The following is a 22,842-nucleotide window of genomic DNA, read 5'->3' as shown; positions in this document are numbered from 1 at the left end:
CATGCATAAGTACAAAGCTATGTAAGCAGCATCTGCGAGGAAGTAGTAGTCAGAGCCTGAAATTAGTACTACAAAACCCAAGGTGCATGAGCATTCCTTTTTCTCCAGTTATAAACTGATTGGCTCTGAGTAGGTTCACTCCATTAAGAAACGACTGATGAGTGAGACTAGAGGCCACACAAAGTCTGAAATACAAATATATGAGTTCCTCTCTTTCAGCATCACTTCTCTTTTTGGCACTTGCCACGCTATTTTTTCATGGCTGTCATTCCAGTAAGCAGTAGTCACTTACTTACTTGGCCTGTCTTAAACATAAATTTCTTTTTGCAGCCATAGTCATCAACTCTTGAAAGAACTACCAATTAATAATGAAGGCCTCTGTTGTGGCAAAAATCTCCTTGCAGTAAGAAAGCTTACTGTAGTGCCTGCATTGCCCAAGAGAAGAGAGACTGACGGCAAACTTTTTCATTGCCAATTTTTTCTTATAGCTGATCTCTTCTGTATCCAGTCAGATTCTTTTGCTTTATTGCAGTCCTGCCCAGAAGTACTTCAGGATGAAATAGTTTGGATATAGACCCCATTTTTACCTTATATTCAAGCCGACCATAGTGGCTATAATTATCTGAAAATGCCTCAGAAAAATTATTCAAACAATCCTTAACAAACATATGACAGCAGTATCTTGCAACAGTAAGAATGAAAAGTGTCAGCATTTCAAATTTAGCCTGTCAAACGTGTCATCGTATATTACTTCTCTTTCTCATCTTTTGGGGAATTTATCCCCAGACTATCTGGGGGAAAAAAGTTCTCCCGGTAACACAGGATCCATTCCACTTTCAGCTCTCTCTATGCCCTGGAGGTCATCTGATATTATTGAAAGCTAATATTTGTTCCAAACTGGCGCTGCTGGTGGCATCAAGAAAACTTTACTCTTTTGATTACTTTCTCTCTTGAAGGACTTAAAAACACTGACTGTCTCTACAGTCTCTTCAGCTTTTAAAGAAATAGGATTGATTTATTGGTCTTACTCCAAAAATAATCTTTTCTGTCTTTGTTTTGAAGCAAACTTCTTGCATTTGTTTAATGAGGAGACACTTCTGCCACAGTTTCCATAAGGGAAAGCATGATGTTTTTTAATGAAAACAAACCCTGATAAGGAAGTACATCTGAAGCATAGCTATTTTGTATCTTGCCAGTCTGGCCAAATCATAGGGGGTTTCCTTACTTCCACATTGGCTAAAAGAACAATAATTTATTTGGTTTAATGATCATCTATTTTGTGGACAAAAAGGCTCTATTTCTGTATTTTCTATAAATAAATTTTCTTTTGAGGTTTCAGTTTTATCTCATGGTAGTCATATAACATTTTGTGAGACAAGGAAGCGCTGATAACTAAATCTTACTTTAGAGACATACAGAGAGATGCATGTAATGATAGGAGTGCAGTAAACAAAGGGCAATAAGAAAAGTGGTGTAAAACCCTCAGAAGACTTCTGTTGGCTGTTTCTCTTGGAGACTGAAGGCATGATACCTGCAGAGTTCATGTACTTCTTTTCCAAACACTAACTTGTTCTGCCATCTGGAAAAAGCCATGTGGCTTGTGCTGTCTTCCTGCAGGTACCTTTGCATAGGAAGGCAGCACTGTGCTTACTGTCACAGCCAGCCATACTATTTACAGGATCGATATGGGGCTGTGCCAGATATTGTCAAGCCTGCAACAGATTAGAGAGAACACAAGGTGAAACAGTGTGTTGGAAAAGTAAATGAAATTGTATCATATCCACACTGCATTAAGAATCCAACTGTCCTGCAGAGGACACCCTTATGCTCCTCATCAGTGGCAGGGTTTCTTTCACTCCTGAGTGGTCTGTTCATAAGAAGGAGTTCTCTCAGCCCTAGGAAAGCTTCCTGACAATGTGATGAACTAATGCCAAAGTCTTGTTTTCCTTAAGGGGGATAGAAAAATACGTACTTAAAAAATTTATAATTGGTCTTTATTTCAGCAGTTCAGTTGAAGACCAAAGCCAGACAGTGAAGATTTCTTCTTGACTATCTGTACTAGTTTGAAAACAAACTAGTGGGAGACAACAAGTCAGAATAACAATTTAATAGGGAAATAAAAGGAGGGGGAAAGAAAAAACAATAAAAGCGGATAACACTGGGTTAAATTGACAGAGTTAGGATGCAACCTGGCACCCTGTTAGTCAGGGCGGTGGTAGCAGTCTGGTAGAATGGTGGCTGCAGTCCTCCCAAAGTGGTGATCCTGTAGAAAAAAAGGGTCTGCTCCTCCTCAGAAAGTCCAGTGGTGGCTGTGTAGCTCCTGTCCTCTGGAAATCCAGTGGGAAGGATTTGTCTCTGGTGTTCAGTCTCAGATTATATCCATGATGGGATGCTTGGTTCCTCCCTCTGGGTGGAGCATCTCACAATGGGGTAATGAGTCATGAGGCCAAGTGTTGATTAGGCTCATTAGCAGAAGATAGTCCGGAGGGAGTTATCTCTGAGTCAGGCGGCAGGACAATGATGGGCCATTAACAGAAAGATAGTCTGGGGGGAGGAGGCAAGGAAACACTGCCCCACCTGATTTCAACACCTCATGAGGATGGTAATAGAATACACTGCAACCCAGGACACTATCCAAAAGCAGAGCTTTTTATCTGTCATTCTGTTAGTAAATCCTTGTTTAACAAGAAATATTTGTGGGCTTCTCTGTCCAAAACCAGTTAACACATTTGGTTGTACTTTGAACTGTGTTTTTCTTTATATAACAGCACGATTACTTCCAAGAGGAAGGTAGTTAATCTGAAATTTTCAGAAATTGAGTGCACTTTTTCATCAGTTCAAAATGCTTATTGCAAGAAACCCCCCACAAAAATGTAGCAGACTTATACACTTCTGACAAAAAAAGAGAAAAGAATAAAAAGGAGATAAAACTTCCACTTCAAATTTAGATGAAAGTATTTGTCTTTGTCATTCCAAATCTGAACAGTTGGAACGTATTTAAAGTAATTAAATCAGCAGAACATGGAGTAAACTTTTCTTTTGGAGTTCTTGCTGCTGTCAGTCTTCCTGAAATTGGTCATCCAAGCTGCAAAAGAGGGCAGGAATATTTGTACTATTATCCTAATAAAACCCTAAACAGTTTCCCAAGTGGCACCTTCAACACAGTAGTGGCTCTGCTTTGTGCTACTCCTCACCTCTGACCACAGCAGCTGTGGAGGTCTCAAGCTTCAGCAACAGTTTGGGCTATGCTCTGCTGCTGAGGGAAGATTTCAACTTCCCTCAACCTGTTCAGGTTGAAATCAGCACTGACTTAAGCAGGAGTTTGCGTTAGGTCATCTCCAGAGTTTTCTTCCAACCTAAATTATTCTGTGTGTTCATGAGAAGTATAAAAATAGGAAAATATGTAAAAGTCATTATTTTGCAGTGTTACTTGTCTGGGTTTTTACTTGGAATAAAGGATCACCTGTAGAAGAGTTGAATTCCAGTCGCTACAGAAAAGAGTTAAAAATCCATCAGCTTTAAGTGCTGGCAAATGACCCCACTCCAGTATAATAGGAAATGTGAAAACTGGATGAGAAAAAGTGGAACTGGATTCCTGCAATGGGGAGATCTGACAGTTCTGAGATACAATCTTTGGGGAAATTAAAGAGATGACTCAGTGTAATGCACAGTGTGCCTGTATGACCAGTAAATCAAAAGAGACAGTGTCACAATCCATTCTTTTTTCTCTTATCTAGCAGAGGATTTTGTTTTCATTTGCAGTACAGAACAAGAAATGGGATTTCAGTTCACAAATGTGACAGACTACTGACTGAACAGGCTTCAAACAATGACAAGAAAATGTTCTTTAAACATTGCAGGAGATAACTCAGACATGGTGATACTTACGTTTAGGGTCTTTGTAGATCATCGGCATTGTCGTGTTAATGTTAAAATTTCTCACTAGGTTGACACATTTATCATAAATATAGTTGTGAAGTTTTCTGGTTCATAAATTTTGAACTGAAGACATAGATATTATAAATGTCCCAGACAGTGGCCAGAAGTGGATGATACAAAGTTAATCTATATGTAAGAATGCAGTACTTCTATCTAGATTAAGGGAAATTGAAAAAAACATGAAAATTTAGTTTTATGGAGCTGTTGGTTTGGTAAATAATTGATATTAGTAAATGAAGATCATTAATTTTTTAAAAATCTCTAATCTTATTTATTTATACAGTATATATTTGAGAGAAAAATATGATTAATGTAGATGCTGGGGATCTCCAAAAATCCTACCAGAAGTTTTGCTTTATGATTTGTGCTTGAAATGTTGCTTAGGAATATTTAAATTAATATTAAATCAGAGTACTTATTACTTTATCAGTTGTGGACCCTTTTTGTTACTAGAAAGTCGCTATGAACAGAATATATTGTGGAGGGCTGATTTTGGCTGGCTGCCAGCACTCCACCTCAAGAGAACAGAAAGAAAGATGGACAAGATCGTGGGCTGAGGTAAAGACAGTTTAGTAAGAAAAATGAAAGTCACATGCAAAAAGGAAGAAAAAAAGACTAAATTTATTCACCATTTCATGCCAGCAGACAGATGTCCAGTGAATTTCTGGGAAGTGGGGAATTGGTACACATGGCAATTCCTTCAGAAGGCAAACACCATAACCCCAAATATCCCTCCCTTCTCCTTCCCACCCTCCCTTTCATGGCTGAGTATGATGCACACAGTGTGGAATATCTTTTGGGTCAGTTCAGATCAGGTGTCCCAGCTGTCTCCCCTCCAAACTTCTTGCCCATCTACAGCCTGTTGGCCTTCTGAGCAGTGGGTTGGAGACACAGCCCTGATGCTGTGCAAGCACTGCTCAGCAATAGCCAAAACATCAGTGTGTTACCAACACCCCTGTAGCTATAAATACAAAGCACAGCACTGCACGGGCTGCTAAAATGAAAGTTAAGTCCACCCCAACCAAATCCAGTGTGTGCAACAAAAGGAGATGTGCAGTATTATGTGTGATTTAAAGCTGTATTTATATATGCATATACTTTTTTGTTCACAAGAGCATGTGAAAAAGACATTTTAAAAAAACTGAAGTGGGCAATATACCTGATGTATAGCTAGAAAAAAAATATTTTGAAAAATAATAAAAGTTTAAAGTAAAGTGTATCTAAATGTTAATTACAAATGAGATTTTAAAGTCCTGAAATATGATCATTTAATCATACTCTCCTTGTAGTGACTAATTTCTATTGATTAGGTCTCACAATATTTTATTGCCTTGTACCTTCATAATGGTATGACCATTGCTGCTTGAAAGTGAGCTGTTTACTATTTCTATCTTCTCCTTTAAAAAACCAAATATTATTGTACAAGGCTTAAAATACTTGTTTTTACCTGGAGAATTTGATCTTATCTGCTTCTAAGCATTCTCATGGGTTCAACTGGTTTCAGAATGCAGGGAGAATTTTTGCACTGGTTGTTCCTGAGCAGAGAGGAGGGTTTAGAATTGCTCTGCCAAGCCATCCAGCAACCTTCTTCCATTCATCAGTGTAGAATATCAGTTTAGTTACAAAATCTCCCACATAATCAACAATAAACCCAGGAAATACTGTAAAATACATTGGTGGTGTTCATGAAGCTTGGGCACATCCAAGGTAAAGATCTCAAGGTCTCCTTAATGAGGACCCTATTTGCTTTAGCTGGTAACATGTGGATGATAACTTTCAGTCAGTATAAAATTCTATTTCTGGATCAAATTGTCATTGAAGAGTAGCATTTTAAAATGTTTTCCACAGTGAGCATCAGGCAAAGATATTTACTCCACACCTTATTTAATTATGTTTATATCTGTCCCACTGTCATCTTTTCAACTTTAGATTTAACTTAATATTTTAATGAAATCTTAATTGCAGTTTACTCATTCTTTTAAAGGTTTCTTATTGACAATGTTTTATCATGTAATCTTTTACATGATTTGGAAATGTCTTTTTCAATCTTATGTAGAAGTTAAAAAGGTTTATTTTTCAGTTACAATGGTATTTTCCAGACTACATATTTTAACTGAAGTCACTGGTTTTAGTTGCAGTCTGGGATGTGTGTAGGCCTACAAGGAATGTTAGACCTTCACTCTAGTAACCTGAACTGTGCCAGTCTTAAAACACAAAAATGCCTATTTGGTCGTATTTCATAGTTTAAGAATCCAATAAAGATGAGTTTGCATTTAACTAACTACTTTTACATTTAATGGAACTGAAATCCCCAGAAGACGATTCATCTGATTCAGAGGTGTTCTTGCATGTTAACAAGGTAAGCTAACAGGTAGGCAGCATCAGTGTGTTATCAGCACTCTTTAGGTCACAAGTCTAAAAGACAGCACCATACAAGATGCTATAAAGAAAATTGGCTCCGTCTCAGCCAGACCCAGTGCAGATGTTTAAGAAAAATCAGATGAATTATGTCTGTAAAGTGCTTATTCCTCTCCATTGACTCTGGAGAGAAGTGGGCTCTTCCAGGGAATCCTAGAATTACTAGCTGAAATTGAGACTTTTTTTAAGTCTGTAGTTGAGATGAAACATAGTATTTGTGACTAACTGACCTTAAAAATGTAGGCAAACCATCAAAGCTTAGTGTCTGGGTATCAAAAATGCATGTGCATACATCTTTCTCTCTCTCTCCATTGTTTGAAGATGTGCCAGTTCTTAGGGAAAATAGGACAATATTCTTTTTAATGAAGTTCAGACCAAAAACTGTGTATTTTCTTCATTTGTGTGTCTTACAGTTGTGTTTAAAGTCACAGTGTCAGAGCAAAAATCTGAGCAGTGCATGGTTCTGATGTGTCTGTCTTCCAATAACTCATTTTCAATACATTAAAAGAAGACTATTGTAAAATGCCAGTCTGCAATACAGAGTTGTTGATTTGAGGGCAAAAAACCCCCAACCTTCTGTCACTTTTCTGTCTATATTTCAATGATTCTTTATTTAAAATAGTGAGTATTGTAGGGACCAGAAAATAAAGCAGTCAGTACAATACAGAACAAAGTTATATCAAGTGTTGGACTGATATCAACTATTGGATGGTTAAGAAGTCACAGCAAAGGTGTTTGCTTTGTCAGCCAAGGAGTGGAAGAACAGGCTGTCTTCTTCGCTGTGTTTTCCATGTGAAACTCTCTGCGATTGCATGCCAGCTCTTGTCAAATGACTGGCCCTAGACACAGTTGTGCTTTATATACAGTTTTCAAGTAATACAGTAAAGAAACAATCTCCTCAATTTCATAATTTGTACATTGCTTGAAGTCTAGTTCTTTTCCATCTGCTCTGCAATCTGCTGCTGATAGTACATTATGAGGGAAGCCAACCAAATCCTCAGACCAGCTCCTGAGTTGTCAAGCCTCATTTTCCTTCCATTTCTTCTCAAAGGTACCAGGGAGCATGGTAAATAATTTTGGTTTAACAACTCTAGTTTCTGTGTCTTGGTCTGGTTTTACAGACTGCAGCAAGACAGATATACACCAGTCATCTTAAACAGATTCAAACCCAAACACACATAACAGAATCATGGGATCATAGAAAGGTTTGGGTTAGAAGGAACCTTATAAATCATTCAGTTCCAACCCCACTATCATGGGCAGAGATGCTACCCACTAGATCAGCTTGCTCAAAGCCCCATTCAACCTGAAAGGTATTCTCCGTTTGCACCTGTAAGTAGTTTTAAATAACAACTTTTACTCCTAAAACAGTTTCCTAATTAATTTTGATGTATCCACAGAATATTAGCTATGTGTCTGCAGCCTGTAGAACTTGGATAACACTTTAGAACCAACCATTTGCAGAGAAAGTGCTTCAGAAGGTTCCTATTTAGGGCTCATTTGTGGCTATATCAGAGTGTAGTATCCCTTTTAAACCTGTGCCTTACAAGTCCTTTCAGATCCAGCTCAGGTTCTCGTCATTTATGATCACTGAGGATCTGTCAGCAGAGATTCTGTGTCAACATTTCTTTGTTCCCTCTGTTCCAACTCATTAACTTATGGCATGTTTTTTGTAGTTTTCTGGCATTTCGTTATTTTAAAATAAAAAAACCCAAATCTTTTTATCATTTCTTTGGGGAAGTTTAGTAAGTTGAAGAATGATTAATATGCAAAGTTGCATCATCTGCTAATACTTACAAGTTTTTACTAAAATTAAATAAAGTATTTTTCTGCTTCTGCTTTCCCAGTTGGTCTGCTATTTACAAGCGGAGTCTATCCAGTGTTTTGTAACAACTGCAAATTGTCCTATTTTCCCCTTTGTGAATAGCAGTAATACTGCAGTTACTTGTTTATTTGGCATTGTAATAATGCATTTAAGCTTCTCAGTCATCCCTACAGCTGACACAGATAAAAATTATGAACTTTTCCTGAAATTCACTGAAAATTTAAAGTTATAAAAGCACTTGGTTAGAATGATAGAGTTCCAGCTCTATTATTCTATTTAATTTTGTTTATATTTTGTTGATGACATGAACAGTTATCTTTTTTTTTTTTTTTTAATGTGAATAATTTTTGGTCTTTGAGCTGCCAATTCTGAGAATATTGTTACACATCTGTCCTTGTCCCTCCTTAGCCATACTAAAATGTCAAAAACAGGCATGGACATGTGCAAGCCATGTCCCTTTCTGAAGAGCCAGAAGCAGCACTACTCAAATCCATTTTTACCTGTATCTCACCAAGTTCAAAAACAAAGCATTATTTATTTATTTAAAAGAGAATGTTTCACTGCATCTCTTTTTCTAAATTACTAATCTAGCTTCACCTTTATAAATACATTACCTGATATATTCTTCAGTTTCTGTTGTTATTTTCAAATGTTAATGCTATTTCCAAACCTGTTATTTCCAAATTTTAGTAGTTATTTCTGAAATATCACACACCAAACAAATTATCTGTATTTTAAGATAAGCATATCTACAACATTTAACAAATGTAACTCCCCCACCACCAAAAAAACTGTTTACAACATTTTTCTAAATTCTAGTAACTCTGAGCATACATTTCTCTTCAATGTACACATGTCTGATTTAGGTTGCTGTTTAGCATTCTTGTTGAAAATTAGCACTCATTGTCCTTCTCAGGATTCATATGGCAAGGGCTGAGATTGCAAACTTTTATGCCTGCAGAGCATGTTACGGTATGATGAGTCAAGATCCCCCTTAAACCCTCAAATTTGGTCTGGCCAAGGCCAGTTGTCTTATTTGTCTCCCTGGGCATCTGTTTTATCTAGCATTTTGGCACTTTTTACTAGCCTATTAAAAGAAATGCTAAAAAATGACATGATTCTCTTAACTTGTCACAGTTCTCCTAACTTGCTTCATTATCCACTAAAATAATTTTCAACAAGAAATTCACTTAGCAGTAAGAAAATACCTTAATCCTCTCCTGCAGTGTCAAAGTGGCATGTAAGAGGCAACCCTGTGTGTGATTGCTTCAGTAAAAACAACTTATGCAGCGGTCACAGAGTTGAAATGGAAGCATAAGCAACTACATATAAACAGGTGCAGTGCTTGTGTGAGTGTGTGGTGGGGACAGGTAAGGCTGTGCTGTGTGTGTATGGGTGAGCATTCACCTGTTAGCACAGTAGAATTAGAAATGTTTCTGCAACCTATCCTTGGCTGAGTATTGTTGCCTATATTTGCAGCAGAAAAATGCTAAATGCACTATGAAGCCTTTGTTTTTCATCTATCTGACTCAACAGAATATATATTTTTATGATACATGTCGCACACGACAGCAAAAATTCTGGAAAATTTGTGAAAGATACCTCATGGACATAATGAATTTAAAAAATCTGTCTGTTTTATTCTTTTGTCAAGTACCTTTTATGCTTTTCCCCAGACCATCCTGTCCATCATAAGTGCCTTGTAGTGGAATCTGTAGGGTTAGTATGTAATTTTCACTACAGCACTTATGTAATGATGGAGAAAGGTGCTCATCTGAGGGAAGAAATCTGGATTCAATTCCTGGCTTGTCTGTTCATTGTCTCCAATGTTATTTGTCATTTAGGGTTTGACAGACAAAAATGTAGGTGTAGCAAATCCTGTCATTTTAACTCACTGGAAGTATGTGCCAGCACTCACCAAAGTTTACCCAGGCAGGCTGCGTTTCTCCCATAATGGAGGTCCTTAACACTTTTGAATTTGCAGATCCCTAAGATTTCCCAGTAGAGATGCAGACTCTCACAGCCTCTGGCAGTAGGCCTGTCACTATGAGTTACATTTTGCAACTCTGTTAGATGTAAGCTGTTGGCCATTTTCATACATGATATCACTATGGCATACAAGAAAATCATCTAAATTAGCATCCTGCTTTGAATTGCTGTGTAATCTATTGGTCATGGAAACCTGATCTCTAAAGAGAGGTCCAGACTCTATTGGTCATCAAGTGCTTTATACTTGGTTTGTTGGAGTAAGATCCACAAAAACCCACACAGGAAAATACTACAAATAGCAATAGAAAAAGCTACATTGAGGACAAAAAATATGTTCAAAATCCTGTCCCAGTTTGCTTAGGCATCTTAATTAGGACTGTAGTTATGATCTAATCAAAAACTGACCACTGGCATCCATTCTAAAAGTGAAAGAAAGGGAATATATTTCTTATATGTGCAAGATGATACTTACAAAATATGGAATATACAACTTCAGTTTCACCTCACCTAAGAGAGTCTGAAACATATTTCTCGTCCTCTTGTGTCATCACCTTTTCATATTGAGAATAACAGTGAGGTGCAATTCCCTAACTTTGAAGGGCACTAAACCAGTGTCCCTTGGAATCAGGGACTGGATCTCATGTGTACCCTACCATTTAAGTAACATGCACATACCTCTTCTACATTAACAGACAGAATTGCAATTGCTGCATTTTTCAATGGACCTTGTCTTAAAGGCAGGCTTGCAAAGATAGAAACTAAATGGTCTGTTCCTGTGGACAGTGAGCAGCTCCTGTGTATCCTAGCAAGCTCTACAAGCTCTACAAGCAAAGTCCCCAGAGTAAGTTACACAGCCCTCGGGCCTGTAGACTGGTGAGCAGAGGTCCACAGAATTACAGTTCTCCTGCCTGATTTAAAAAAACCATGTATAAATAAGTTACCAGACATGCTCAGTTACAGCATCTGTCCATCAATCTCAGGTGTTCTGCACTGTGCCATGGATCTGCCTCGCTATAGCCGAGCTGATTTTGCTTCTCAGATTTTTGTGTCTTGGAGATTAGCCTGCTGAGCCTCTTGTGGCTGTTACCTCTTTGATGTCTTGTCGAGCAAAATCCCTGGTTCAGTGCCTCTTAATTCTCTGTTCTGGTGTCATAGGAGAAATTTCCTCTGTATCTCTAAAGCGTGCACTGGGAGTGGTTAGGGACTGGATGAATAGCTGTTGTGCTCTCTATACTGTTTGCTGATAGCTATGCATTATGCCATCCTCATTATGATGTGCCAGTTTATAAGACAGCAGGTCTTGCTGTCTCTGGGCACCTTCCAGTTCCCCATGGCTCTGACTTCAATTCCTAATATTAGAAGAATAGCTTTACAACTGAGTGAAGTGCTACCAAGTGTCTCATTTGTCATTCTGTCATTTTAGAGTGACAAATACAGATCAGGAACTGTATCTGCAGTCTTTTATGTATGTTTTCAGTTATTCTGACATTCTCTGCCTCTTCTAAATTAATAGTAATGGAATCTTGTGGTGCCACATCTAAACACATACTTCTTTGCAGCCTGTGTGAACTCCCATGCTGTCACTTGTTTGCCAATGTCAAAGCATTTCACCTTGTTAGATACTCCAAGGAAGATGAGTTCCATACAGATAATCAGCTATTTAGGGGGAAGGCCAGATAAAACCACCTCAGAAAAGTGCATATCAGACTGCAGAACATGTACAGACATTTTGTTACTCAACATAAAAGATATTTAGGCATCCCCTCCTTTTTAAAGAGCATTACGTTGCCACTCTGTGGGTGCAGTTCTTGTTGGCTCTGTACAGAATATGCCCTGCATGCTATGTGCCAGCCCACTGCCTTCAGTACTCTGGAGTGTATAAAGAACCAGCTGAAGCTTAGTTAAGATGCATCAAGGCTGCTAAAATTGCTTTAAAAGGCTATTAAAACCTCCCCAAAGTGTCTGTGCTCTCATTGCTGTCCCTGGACACCCAGGGTTCAGTTCAGATGTGTCTGGGTTGTCAGTTGTGTCACAGGCCTTACAAGAGATCCAGATCTCTTTGGATCTGGAGACCAAGTTATGTCACATCACTGGGAATTACTTAGTCACATAGGTTTAACAATGCCTTTTGATACGTGGACATGTGGTTTTTTTGACATGCTAGCCATCAAGCAGTAATTAAGGCAAGTAAATCCTTGACCCAGTCTGACTCAGCTCCATTGAGAGTTTGACTTCCTGGTTTACAGTTATATTTAAGCGTCTCTATTCAAGCTATAGCCCATTCTTAGGTCCTGTGATGGTCAAGAAAACATGGTCTCAGCACTGAGTCTCAGTGCTGAGTTTTTTCCAGAGCTTGGAACAGTGTCGATAGCACTACAGTGACTTGTGTATCTTTATCCAATGTAAAATTTAAAACCTTCCATTTGCTTTCAGATTGTTACTCATTTTAGCAGCTGGTAAAGTGTCATCCTTTTTTGCAAAAATGCTCTGATACCTTCCTTTGAACAAAATCTCCAGGCTAGTGTTGCTGTCTCCCTCTTCATCCATTCTGTGCACACTGCTGCTAACTCCAGAAACTGTTCAAATACCTTGGGCTCATATGTCTTTTTCTGACTCATGGTTATTAACATACCTTTTGCGTCAACATGGATGTAGACACTTACTTCTGATTTTTATTATTTTTAATCTGTTTTAGAACTGTGTCAAGTCTCCTTTTTCTTTTGGTTCCTCTGTTTTGTCCTATTCTGTTAAAATGTTGGTCTACCTTCCCTAAACTTTGGCCTGCTAAGAGCAGTTTCCCTGGAGCTGCAGCTTCCAGTCTTACTGTGAACAGCTCCCAAATCCCAGTCACAAATTTGCCTTTTATCTATATTATTCATAAGTATTGGCTCCTCAGCCTCTAATTGTTTCCACTTACCCTGTCTGTTTTAGAAGAGCATTTTTACTCCGAGCTATAACTGCTGTGTTTTTCACTCAGTGTTTCCTTAGATTATGCTGCTCATGCAATATGCTTGTGCCTTACTGCAGAATACACATATGGTGAAGCAAACAGAAGCCTTTTGACAAGCTATAGAAAATCTGGGCTGACCATGACAGTTAACTGGAACCCAGCAGATCTTAGTCCTCCTGCAAGGTGCAGACATGGGTCCTAGCCAGGAAGCAGACTTAACAATTAAAGAAAACTACTCTAATCACTAGCTAAAGGTAGAAAAATGTGAGGATTTTCCACAATAGAATTAACTTTACTTTCGGTACTGTTATAATATACATCTTGATAACATCATCAGAAAGTGTGGCTTTTTTGAAAATGTCAAGTGTTCTCATTTCTATTTAAACTAAAACCTGAAAATGAAAACTGGAGGATTAGGGTTTTTTTTTAAAATTCATTTTTAGCAGCCCCAAATCCCTATTTTAAAACAGTCAGTTTCTCTTTGTGTTTTGAAATAAAAAAAATACTGCAGAGATAATAAAAGACACAGGGTGTAATGCTAACAGTTAATGAAATAGTAATGTATTTTATTGCTATTTCTAATAAGACAACAATGTTAAAAATATTCTTCCTGTTCATAAAAAGTTGTAGCTGTATTTTAATCAGTAAATGCACTTAAAACATGCACAGATTATATTCCTAACAGTTTCTTTATAATAATATGCTATTTTGACACTAACTGAAGGTTTTTCAATTTGCATATTTAATTCAGACATTAATTACTTGCAGACTGGAATGCACAATTTATACAGGCTTCTTTGGTGCTTTCATATTTGAAATGACAAAAAAAACTCTTGGGAAGATGTGATACTTTCAAGGCCTTTCTGTGTATTTAAGTATTTTATCCGGATCCTTCAACGTTATTATAAGCCTTCTGATACTTCTAACATTCATAAAAACAAGTGGTTACACTGAGAGTTTCAATTTCCATTAAAATGAATCACTTATATCTGGTTTGAGTTCTCTTCTACTAGGTAACACCCATATTCAGGGATCAGTGACCTCTCAGCCTTTTTGGTTAACCCCCCCTGTGTCCAGCAGCCTGCCAGTGGTGGCTTTGGCAGGCCTGCTCTATATGACAGGGCTATAGGAATCACCCAAGTGGCCCATTTTCTGGGGGTGTTACACAAGTGTTTGCTTACTGTACACCTGTAATCATGTATAATGCATATGAGAATGTGTAGTGCCTATAAGAAAAGGTGAGAAGCCTGGGGTTTTGTATGTGTCTCCCACTGATGGAGAAGACTAAGATGTGCTTTGCATTTGAGGGCCATTCCTTAAAAATGACACTTATTGCTGTGCCTTCTTTGTGAATAAGACACCTTCTTAAGGAGTGCCGACTTGATGATTTTCTGCCTTCACAGATGTTACAAAAATGGCATGCCCAAGATGCAGGAGAAAAGGAATTCTGTATATTTTCCAGTTAGAAAGCATCCGGGAGAATATATCTGGGAGGGTTGTTCTTGCCTGTTCTCAGTCTTCCTTTGTTACTGCTATTGCCCTCTCTTGGAGACAGAGCATTGCAAAAGGGAGACTTCAGACTGACCCGATGTAACTGTTCTTGGTTTCTTACACCCTCATTTATAACATGGTCAATTTAGGATACTGATGATCTTATTAACTCCATGGAATGTTATTAAAAATACTTTGGAGGCTTGGAAATTTTTTTTCTCTTTTTTTAAATTTTTTTTTTATTTCCAGCAGAAAATCAGAGCCAGCATTTATGTGCTGTTCTGCAGAAAAAAACCAAAAAGATGGCATTTTTGTTAGTGACATACCAGCTGAAAGGTCATAATGTGTATAGTGAAAATGGCTGTTACTGTAGGACATTTTTCATGTGTCATGAAACTATTTGATGACGATAGTATTTCTACTCTACAACATATTAAATTGTGTCTAAGAAATTATGCCATGCTGTGCATGGATTTGTGCTAGCAAGACCTTCCACACTGATCAGTTATTTAGATTTTAACAGAACAGGCCCAGAAAGTGGGATCAGTTTGCACTGATCCAGTTGCAGAGATAGGGTCTGTTATCTCCTAGACATTGCAATATTTGTTATGTAGTAATGGTAAGATTTGAATAATGGATAGCACAATGTTAAAGGACACTTTTACAAGTAACTGTGTCACTGTGTGCACTCTTAAATAGGCATAACATTACATAAGCAATGTTTACAAGTGTCTTGAAAACAAAGATATCACTTGTAAAATTAAAATACATTTGCCATTCATATTCATTATCATCAATATTAGCTCTGGAGGAGAGTCACTGTTAGGGACCGAGTCTGGAGAGCTGGCCAGATAAACAACACAGACACCAATTCGATTTAAGCATTGTTCTTCCTTTATTGTTCAACTATGCAAGCTTAGATCTACTTTTGCAAAGATTCATACCCAGTCCCTCTAGGACAGTCTCTAATCAGTGAGGGAGCCGACCAGTGCATACCTTGCCAAGGTCTCTCAGGGGTGCCTGCAGCCAGGTGCTTTCCAGGCCTGCCTGCAGCCAGGGGCTGTTCAGGGGCTTTCCCAGCAATCCTGGGTTGTCCAATCTTTCCAGGGGTATCATATGCCCCTTTTCCATAAGGAATCCCTCTACAAGTCACCTCTTGTTGACCACTATAAAAGTTTTTTAGAAAAGGATATCAGTATATTAAAAGGTATGGGCTTTTTTCAGACAGGTTTTAATCTGGAGCAAGTAACTTTACCTTCTTAATTGTCCTTATAGCATCTTGATGAACCCGAAGTTAGAAGTCAAATTATCATGTAAAGTTGTAAATCCTATCTGTTGCATCATTTAAGCAGAATGGAAACGCTTCTTTTGGATTTAAGTAAAATATGTCTGTGAAAATAAATTGTAAGAATCTAGAGACAGTGACATCTCACTGAAATTTTGCAAAACTTGCTTGTACTGATGTGTTAAAAAATGTGGTTGTATAACTGATAGAGTGAAAAGTTAAGCAGCTCAATTATCTTTTTAAAGATACCTTAAAGATTTTCATTTTTCTTCATGAGGATTTTGCAAAGTCACCGATTCCAAGAATGTTGCAATTTTATTTGTATAAAGGAAGAAGGTAAAAACTGTAAAACATTTTCCACTTCCAGAAGCTTTACATAATCCTAAAGTCTTTGCCAACTGTTATTTTAGCACCTTCAAAAGACACATGGACTTCAAAATCAGATTCACATTGCATTTCTAATTGGAATCGACCTATATGAGTTCAGTTCTATGTCAAGACTCAGATCTAGCAGAAAAGGTTATTATGAAAGAAATGGGAAATCTTTCACAGATAATAATTATTTTTGTCACTAATGCAAGTTCTTTGTAACTACATTCAGCAAATATGTATATCTTACGTTTGTGTTCTTGTTTCCACAGTGCATACATTATAACAGACTTCATGGGCATCAGGAATGAAAATTTTATGAAGGTAGCTGCAGTTGGGACTTGGATGGGAGATTTTGTCACAGCATGGATGGTAAGAAACATAACTGCATTTTAAAAGGAAAGGAATATGCTTGTTGCTTTCAAGAGAAAGAGGAGAGGAGAGGAGAAGAGAGAAAACTCAATTTCTCTAAGTGTTTCACCCCAGAAAAGTAAAAAGTTAACAATAAAAAGTTAACAAATGCAGGTATGTAATTAGCTGACTGTCCAGAAGAGCTTCAGTTAAAATGTATCAGAGTGATTTTTTTTTTTTCTGTGAGTGGGAATTTTGCCATTGAATTCTGCATGGTGGCCCTTCTTTGCTATCAATTAGCATCACAACTTGCCATCTTGTGAAACAGTGACTAACAGCTAAAAATAAATAAGTCTGATGAAAAGAATTAAAAAGAGAAGAAAAATTAAACTGAAAGATGTGATAGAGAACAATGGAGATGAGGGAAAGCAAGCCAGTTACGTGCCAGCTTTTGAAGATAGTCTGATGTGAAACTACCTGATTAAGTTTGTGTCTAATTTAGGACTTGGAAAAATTAAATTTTCACTTGGATTATACTTGCTACAAAGGCTTTCTTCTGAGATATGTGCAAGCCAAAGATCAGCTTAGTAAAAGAGAACCAGAAAATTACAGTTAATTTTTGGGAGCAAAATAAAGCATGTGCGTATTTTAATTGTGCAGAAAAGGCATTACTTAAACACAAAGTGATAAAAAGTGAATTTAATAATTTTTTAAGATTAGGTTTTTATAATTAGTGTAGCTAAGATTTTTAACAATTGTATTTTAACAATGTCTTCTAGCCTCCATATTTGGAACATACTGTACAACAGACAGAAGGGGGAAAAAAACCATCAAGGAACTTTTCAGGATGTTGTTCAGTATGTGTCAGTGGTTTGTCCAAGACAAACTGTACTCTGTAAAATGGTGGCCATGAAAAGCAAGCACAGAGAAAATAATTTATATATGCTTTACAGTAAGGACATCGCAGAATTGGTGCCTTGACTAATGTTGACAATTAATGTGGACTTCTGAATTGGTAATAAAAGTCATGGGTACTTCTGAATACCTTTAGCTTGCTTTTTTTTCATGGGCTTCCACATCTTTATTCCACTATCGAAGAAGAGATGATGCATAAACTAAGCTGAATTGAGAGAGATCATGTACATAATACATATGTGGCTTAGAGCTCTAGTGGTAGATTGCACACAAGTTGTACTGCATTAGGTAATATGGGGTTTTTTCAGTCCCTCTTTTCTCATTTCCACAAAAAAAACCATTATGTGCAACACTGTATAAAGCATGGAAATGGTTGATTCAAGAGGCATGAGAATCCCGATTGTTTTCTGTGTACTCAAAGCCCTTTCCGGTCTCTTCAGCAGTGGAGGCACAATTGGATTTTGTCACAGCAAACTCCAGTGGCAGATGAAGTTATCACTGAAGAAGGGGAGAGAGACTAGGAGAAACTACAGAAGTGGTTTGATTAGAGGAGACTGTTTAAATTAGTCTGGTTCTGTTAGCTTTCAGGAAGAGTAGAGAACATGGAATTGGAGGGTCAGTGTATTTTAGGACATGCTTTGATTGCATGAGGAGAATTAAGAGGTGTAGTGATTCATGTTTAGATCTTCAGAGCAAAAGTGAATAGTGATATTGATGCCATGGTGATTTTTTGCCTTTCCTTTTATACCCCTTTTATATACCTTTTTATAACTTTTATATTCTTAGTGGTTTTTGCCTACATTCTTAGAATTATTTGTCAAGCTAGGAATCTAAATATCTTAGAAGCCTTGTAGTTAGGGATCAGAAAGCCCCAGACCCCAAGGTCCTCTCCAGAACACATTCTGTAAGCTAAGATAGAACCATCCGGGGGAAGGCTCCTTGGGGAGGGGGGCTCACTCAAGCCTCTCATTGGGGAATCTTTGATAGATATGCTAATTAGTAAGACCTATAATGTTATACCAGATCTTTTAGAGGTGGGCATTGCAGTGTGCATTTTGGTGCATTTGACCTGGACGTGTGCACCTAAGGATCCTTAAAATAAATGCTTAGGTAAAACCCCTTTTTCCCTTCTAACCGTGTTTGATTCTTGATTTTAAGACCAGGAAAAGGCATCAATATTGCTTCTTCAATGCAAATCTGTTGGCAAAGTATATCAACCAGGCAATGGAAATGACAGTGTTCAAGGGCAGCTGAGCCTGAGAACATCAAACGAAGCTACAATGTCAGGTAGAGAGGTATTAGTAAGAGAGGAGATTGGGCATGCATGCTGGTGCATGGGCATGTGCATTGATGCAAATCATCCCCCACGGCATCTGACTTAAGCAATCTATCTTATGCTATATGAACAGAAATTGTTGTGTTATTTATATTTGAATTTGCTTGACTTTATGCTTATAAAGCCCAGCATGGAATTGATGTCAAAGTGATATGAGTCTTCTGCAGTATTATATTTTGTGAAGTTTTGACATCCTGTTTCGAAACAGGAAAGAAAAAACAAACATGTAAAGAAATGTTTGCACATCTTCCCATTCACAACACTGTTTGTATTTTCTAATGTTTATTAAGTTTTTTTAAAGAAACCATCCATCCATAGACTTCAAGGCAGAAGATAAAAACGAAGATGTAGCCTTCACTTCACTGTGTTTGAACTATGGGAATTAGGATCTTATTCCCTATTTAATTGGAAACTTTGAGGATAAGTAAAAATAAAACAGATGGGATTAAATTGAAAAATAAGTAATCAATAAACAATATATTACCCTAAGACAGTGAGGAGGTGCTTATTAAATCAGGAAAGTGATTGAAATGGGAAAGTATATTTTGGATTGCTGGTTGTTTTGGATTGAAAAGGCAGAAGTAAGTCTTTCTCCTCAACACTTCCTATCTCACTGACTAGTTTGGTGACAGGATCTGACTCAATTTCTAATAAAATCAGTGATATTATTTCCATTGTGTGTAATGAGAATGGGGCCATGCTTTGGGTGTACAGAAGCTTCACCTTTGTCCCTCTGGACAGGAGCGTCTGCTACTAATAAACATCTTTGCTGAAATCTGTAATAGGTGTTAGATGTTCTAAAGTCTGTGAAGAAGGGAATAGGTTCAGTAAACTGGCTGTCTCTAGGCACTTTTCCCTCTTTGAAGCCATGGAAGTATATTTTGCAATCTTGCACCTGCTTTGACATGCCCTCCTGCTCCCATAAAAAGTGAATTGTCCTCATGGAGAATGGTTTTGAGGCAGACACCACAGAGTTTTGCACAGTAGGACACCTTGGAATAAAAGGCTGGATTCCACCCAGACAGGCCTATAAACTAGCAATTATGGCTGCCTTCTGGGAGAGTGCAAGCAGGCTGAGGAAGGAGCTGATTCGAGGGCAGAATCTCTCATGATTAGAGTGGCCTCTCTGTGAAGAGGAGCAACCTGCTGCAGCTGTGTTTTTGTGAGGGACACAGTCCTGAGCATGTGTGGCAAGGCACGCTCAGAGGATACCTACAGGAGTGGGTGGCACTGAAGAGAGCAGAGTAGTGTTGGCTTTCAGACTGTCAAAAATGTTGTTCCCTTTTGGTGATGGCTTTTTGGGCTCTACAAAGATTGGCCCTGAGCTGTGAACTATACTCATACCACATGGAGAGCTTTGCTTACCAGCTGCCATTGCCATTTGCATTAAAGACATATTGCTGCCTACAAACCCTACATACATGTGTAAGAGTCAAAACAGTAGTTTAGAAGTTTGTTGTATCTTTCTTAGACCTTGCTTGCTAGGATTATCAGAAGCTGGAGCTGTTATCTTCAGCCAGTGTCTGGTACTGATCTCTATGAATATACCAGGCTGATCCTCCTGACAAGAGATCCTATTCCTATTTACCTTCTGTCTGAATGGTAATTTAGTTGAGATTCTCTTTTCCCATGTGAGTTGCTAGAGAGAACTGGGAACATTTGAGAGATCACTGAACAGCAGAGACTCTGCCTGCTCCTATTATCAGAAACAATGATAAACTCAAGGGATGGTTTAGTATATTATTCATCAAACTAGGGTTTGCCACATATGTACCAGCATATTCTTTTTAATAAGAGAAGCCAGGAATTTTTTCATCACTGTGCTTTATCAGAGTACTTGACACAATGAGTGTGAACTGAATCATTGTAGCAATTCCTGACTGTTCTTTTTGACACCTTTGCTTGATTTCAGTTTGACTTCTCCCTTGTGTGGGACGATGAAGACTTCCAGGACTATTTCTCTTTCATCATCTTAGCAGATGAATTAGTAGGAAGTTAGGAAGTAGTACTTCCAGCATAGTCTGGATGGCAAAGTGATAGATCACTATGGTTCCACTGATCCAGTACTGACGTAGACACATCATATCCACTTGAACAGATGGATATGGAGGTAGAGACCTTCTACCTAAGACTTCTTGTCAGGACATAGTATTGGAATTTCAAAAGGTTAGTACTGAATCTACACCTCCCTTTCCTCAGTAGTGGAACTGGATAATGACTCCCATATACACAAGTTGCCTGGCCTTCTGTGAAGTCTTTTAGTGAAAAGAGTCACTCCATTAGGTGACATTCTGAAATATAACTTGTGGTGGAATGCTGCTCCCCTTGATAAAGCTTATCTGACTTTATGCAAGAAGGATTTTCTGTTCTCTGAGATTTTCAGGATTAGCTATAAAAGCTCCAGTTTTTCAGCCCTATAATTCCAGGGGAAAACCTCACACTATTTTGTGTTCTGGCTTTGCTAATTGTGAAAGAAAGAGATTTTGTCCATGTTTTTTTTTTCATTCACGTTTCTCTGCTAAACTTTTTTGTCTTCATCCTCTGGTGAAGAAACTTTCTGTGTTTTCCCATTCTGTGTGATTAACATGTCTTACCCAGGCAGTCCCAGTGTAGCCAGTAAAGGGGCCTGTGGTTGGTTTGTAAAGAATACTCTAAAGGGCTGAAACCTTCCACGGAATTCTTAATGCTATTTATATCAATAGCTGACAGGTTTAAGTTGATGGTTACTGCCATGCAAGCACACAGTAAATCTGTAGAGTTCTAAACCAGAATGTTTTCTGTCACATGCACCATACTAGAACTCAGGCTACATCTGAAAAAAAGCCCAGTTTCTCCACCTGGTCAGACCAAAAATCCACCTGGACTAGTATCCTACCTCAAACTGTGACTATAAGCAGAAGGCAACCAGAAGAGTAAAAACAAGCCAATGGTATATGGTAGGGTCTTCTCATGCTCTCTTGAAATGCATGCAATTTTGTGTATATAATGACTCTTGATCTTAGAATTGTTTTGCTCTCTGTGCACCACTTTGCATTCAACTACAAAGAATTTCATCTGCCATTTTATTGTTTAGGGACTTTCTTCTATAAGCACCTTTCCTAATTCTCACCATTCAGCAAGCCATCATCCTTTTTACTGTGCATAAGTTAATGTCATTATAAAGCTTTCTCACCTCACTGCTCATCCATTTTCCCAGGTTACTTAGGAATATGACTAATAACTGCATCCCCTGCACAAATCCCTGTGGAACTCTGCTAATGACCTCCCTCCATTGCTAGAGCTGTCTGGCTAACCTACTTACCTTCTGTTCCCTGTCTTTTAATCAGTTATTTATCAACATAAAGACCTTCCCTAAAGCTCTGAATGTTGAGTTTCCATAGAAGCCTGTGACGAGGAATTTTTCAAAAGCCTATTAGAAAATTCAGCTTTGCCTATTTTAAACACATCTCCTTTATCCATGAGTTTTGTTGACCTCATTCAGTAATTCTGTTCTGAAATATCTCCAGTCCTGTTGCTTACAGAGCCAGCCACATAGCTCTACAGCCTCAGATTTCCCCTCTGCTCCTAAAGTGGTATTCTAACAATGTTGGCTGGTCCTGAAAGTGCCGTTTGCAGGAAAGACAAAGTCACAGCTCAGGAGCTGTGAATGTATGAAAGAGTATGGAACCATCTTCATTTGGATTATCAGTGAAAGACAGTGAGCTTATTTTCTCATGTTCATCTTTCCTCATCATTACTTTTCTCTGTCCTTTTTCCTCAACACCTCTTTGTCTTATGGCCTGGCATTATTTTGCAGGTGAACAAAAATTAAGCTGTATTTTGTTTTGTATGTTCTTGCATATAGCAGAAGGTTCAGCAGAGCCTGAACATAGCTGTTGATGTTATCCTGAAGCCAGAAATGTCACTGTTTGTGTTAAGACCTATATTCTGAGTATGGGCCTGGATTCCTTGTTTCAGAGAACATCAACCGTAGA

At 38.0% G+C, this 22,842-nt stretch overlaps 1 protein-coding gene across 7 annotated transcripts in view; it reads left to right on the top strand.

The window, feature by feature from the left end:
* TMEM117 (transmembrane protein 117) overlaps nt 1–22,842 on the top strand; it is a 195,096-nt gene that overhangs the window by 64,221 nt on the left and 108,033 nt on the right. For all 7 annotated transcript variants that reach the window (XM_048301544.1, XM_048301543.1, XM_048301542.1 and 4 more), the window contains one exon: nt 16,539–16,638. In XM_048301544.1, the coding sequence (XP_048157501.1) occupies nt 16,539–16,638 (100 nt within the window). The remainder of the gene's footprint in view (nt 1–16,538; nt 16,639–22,842) is intronic.

The sequence above is a fragment of the Corvus hawaiiensis genome, chromosome 4, assembly GCF_020740725.1.
Source record: "Corvus hawaiiensis isolate bCorHaw1 chromosome 4, bCorHaw1.pri.cur, whole genome shotgun sequence".
Classification (NCBI taxonomy): domain Eukaryota; kingdom Metazoa; phylum Chordata; class Aves; order Passeriformes; family Corvidae; genus Corvus; species Corvus hawaiiensis.
Note: the sequence above shows the minus strand (reverse complement) of the source record. Positions and strands in the feature narration are given on the sequence as shown.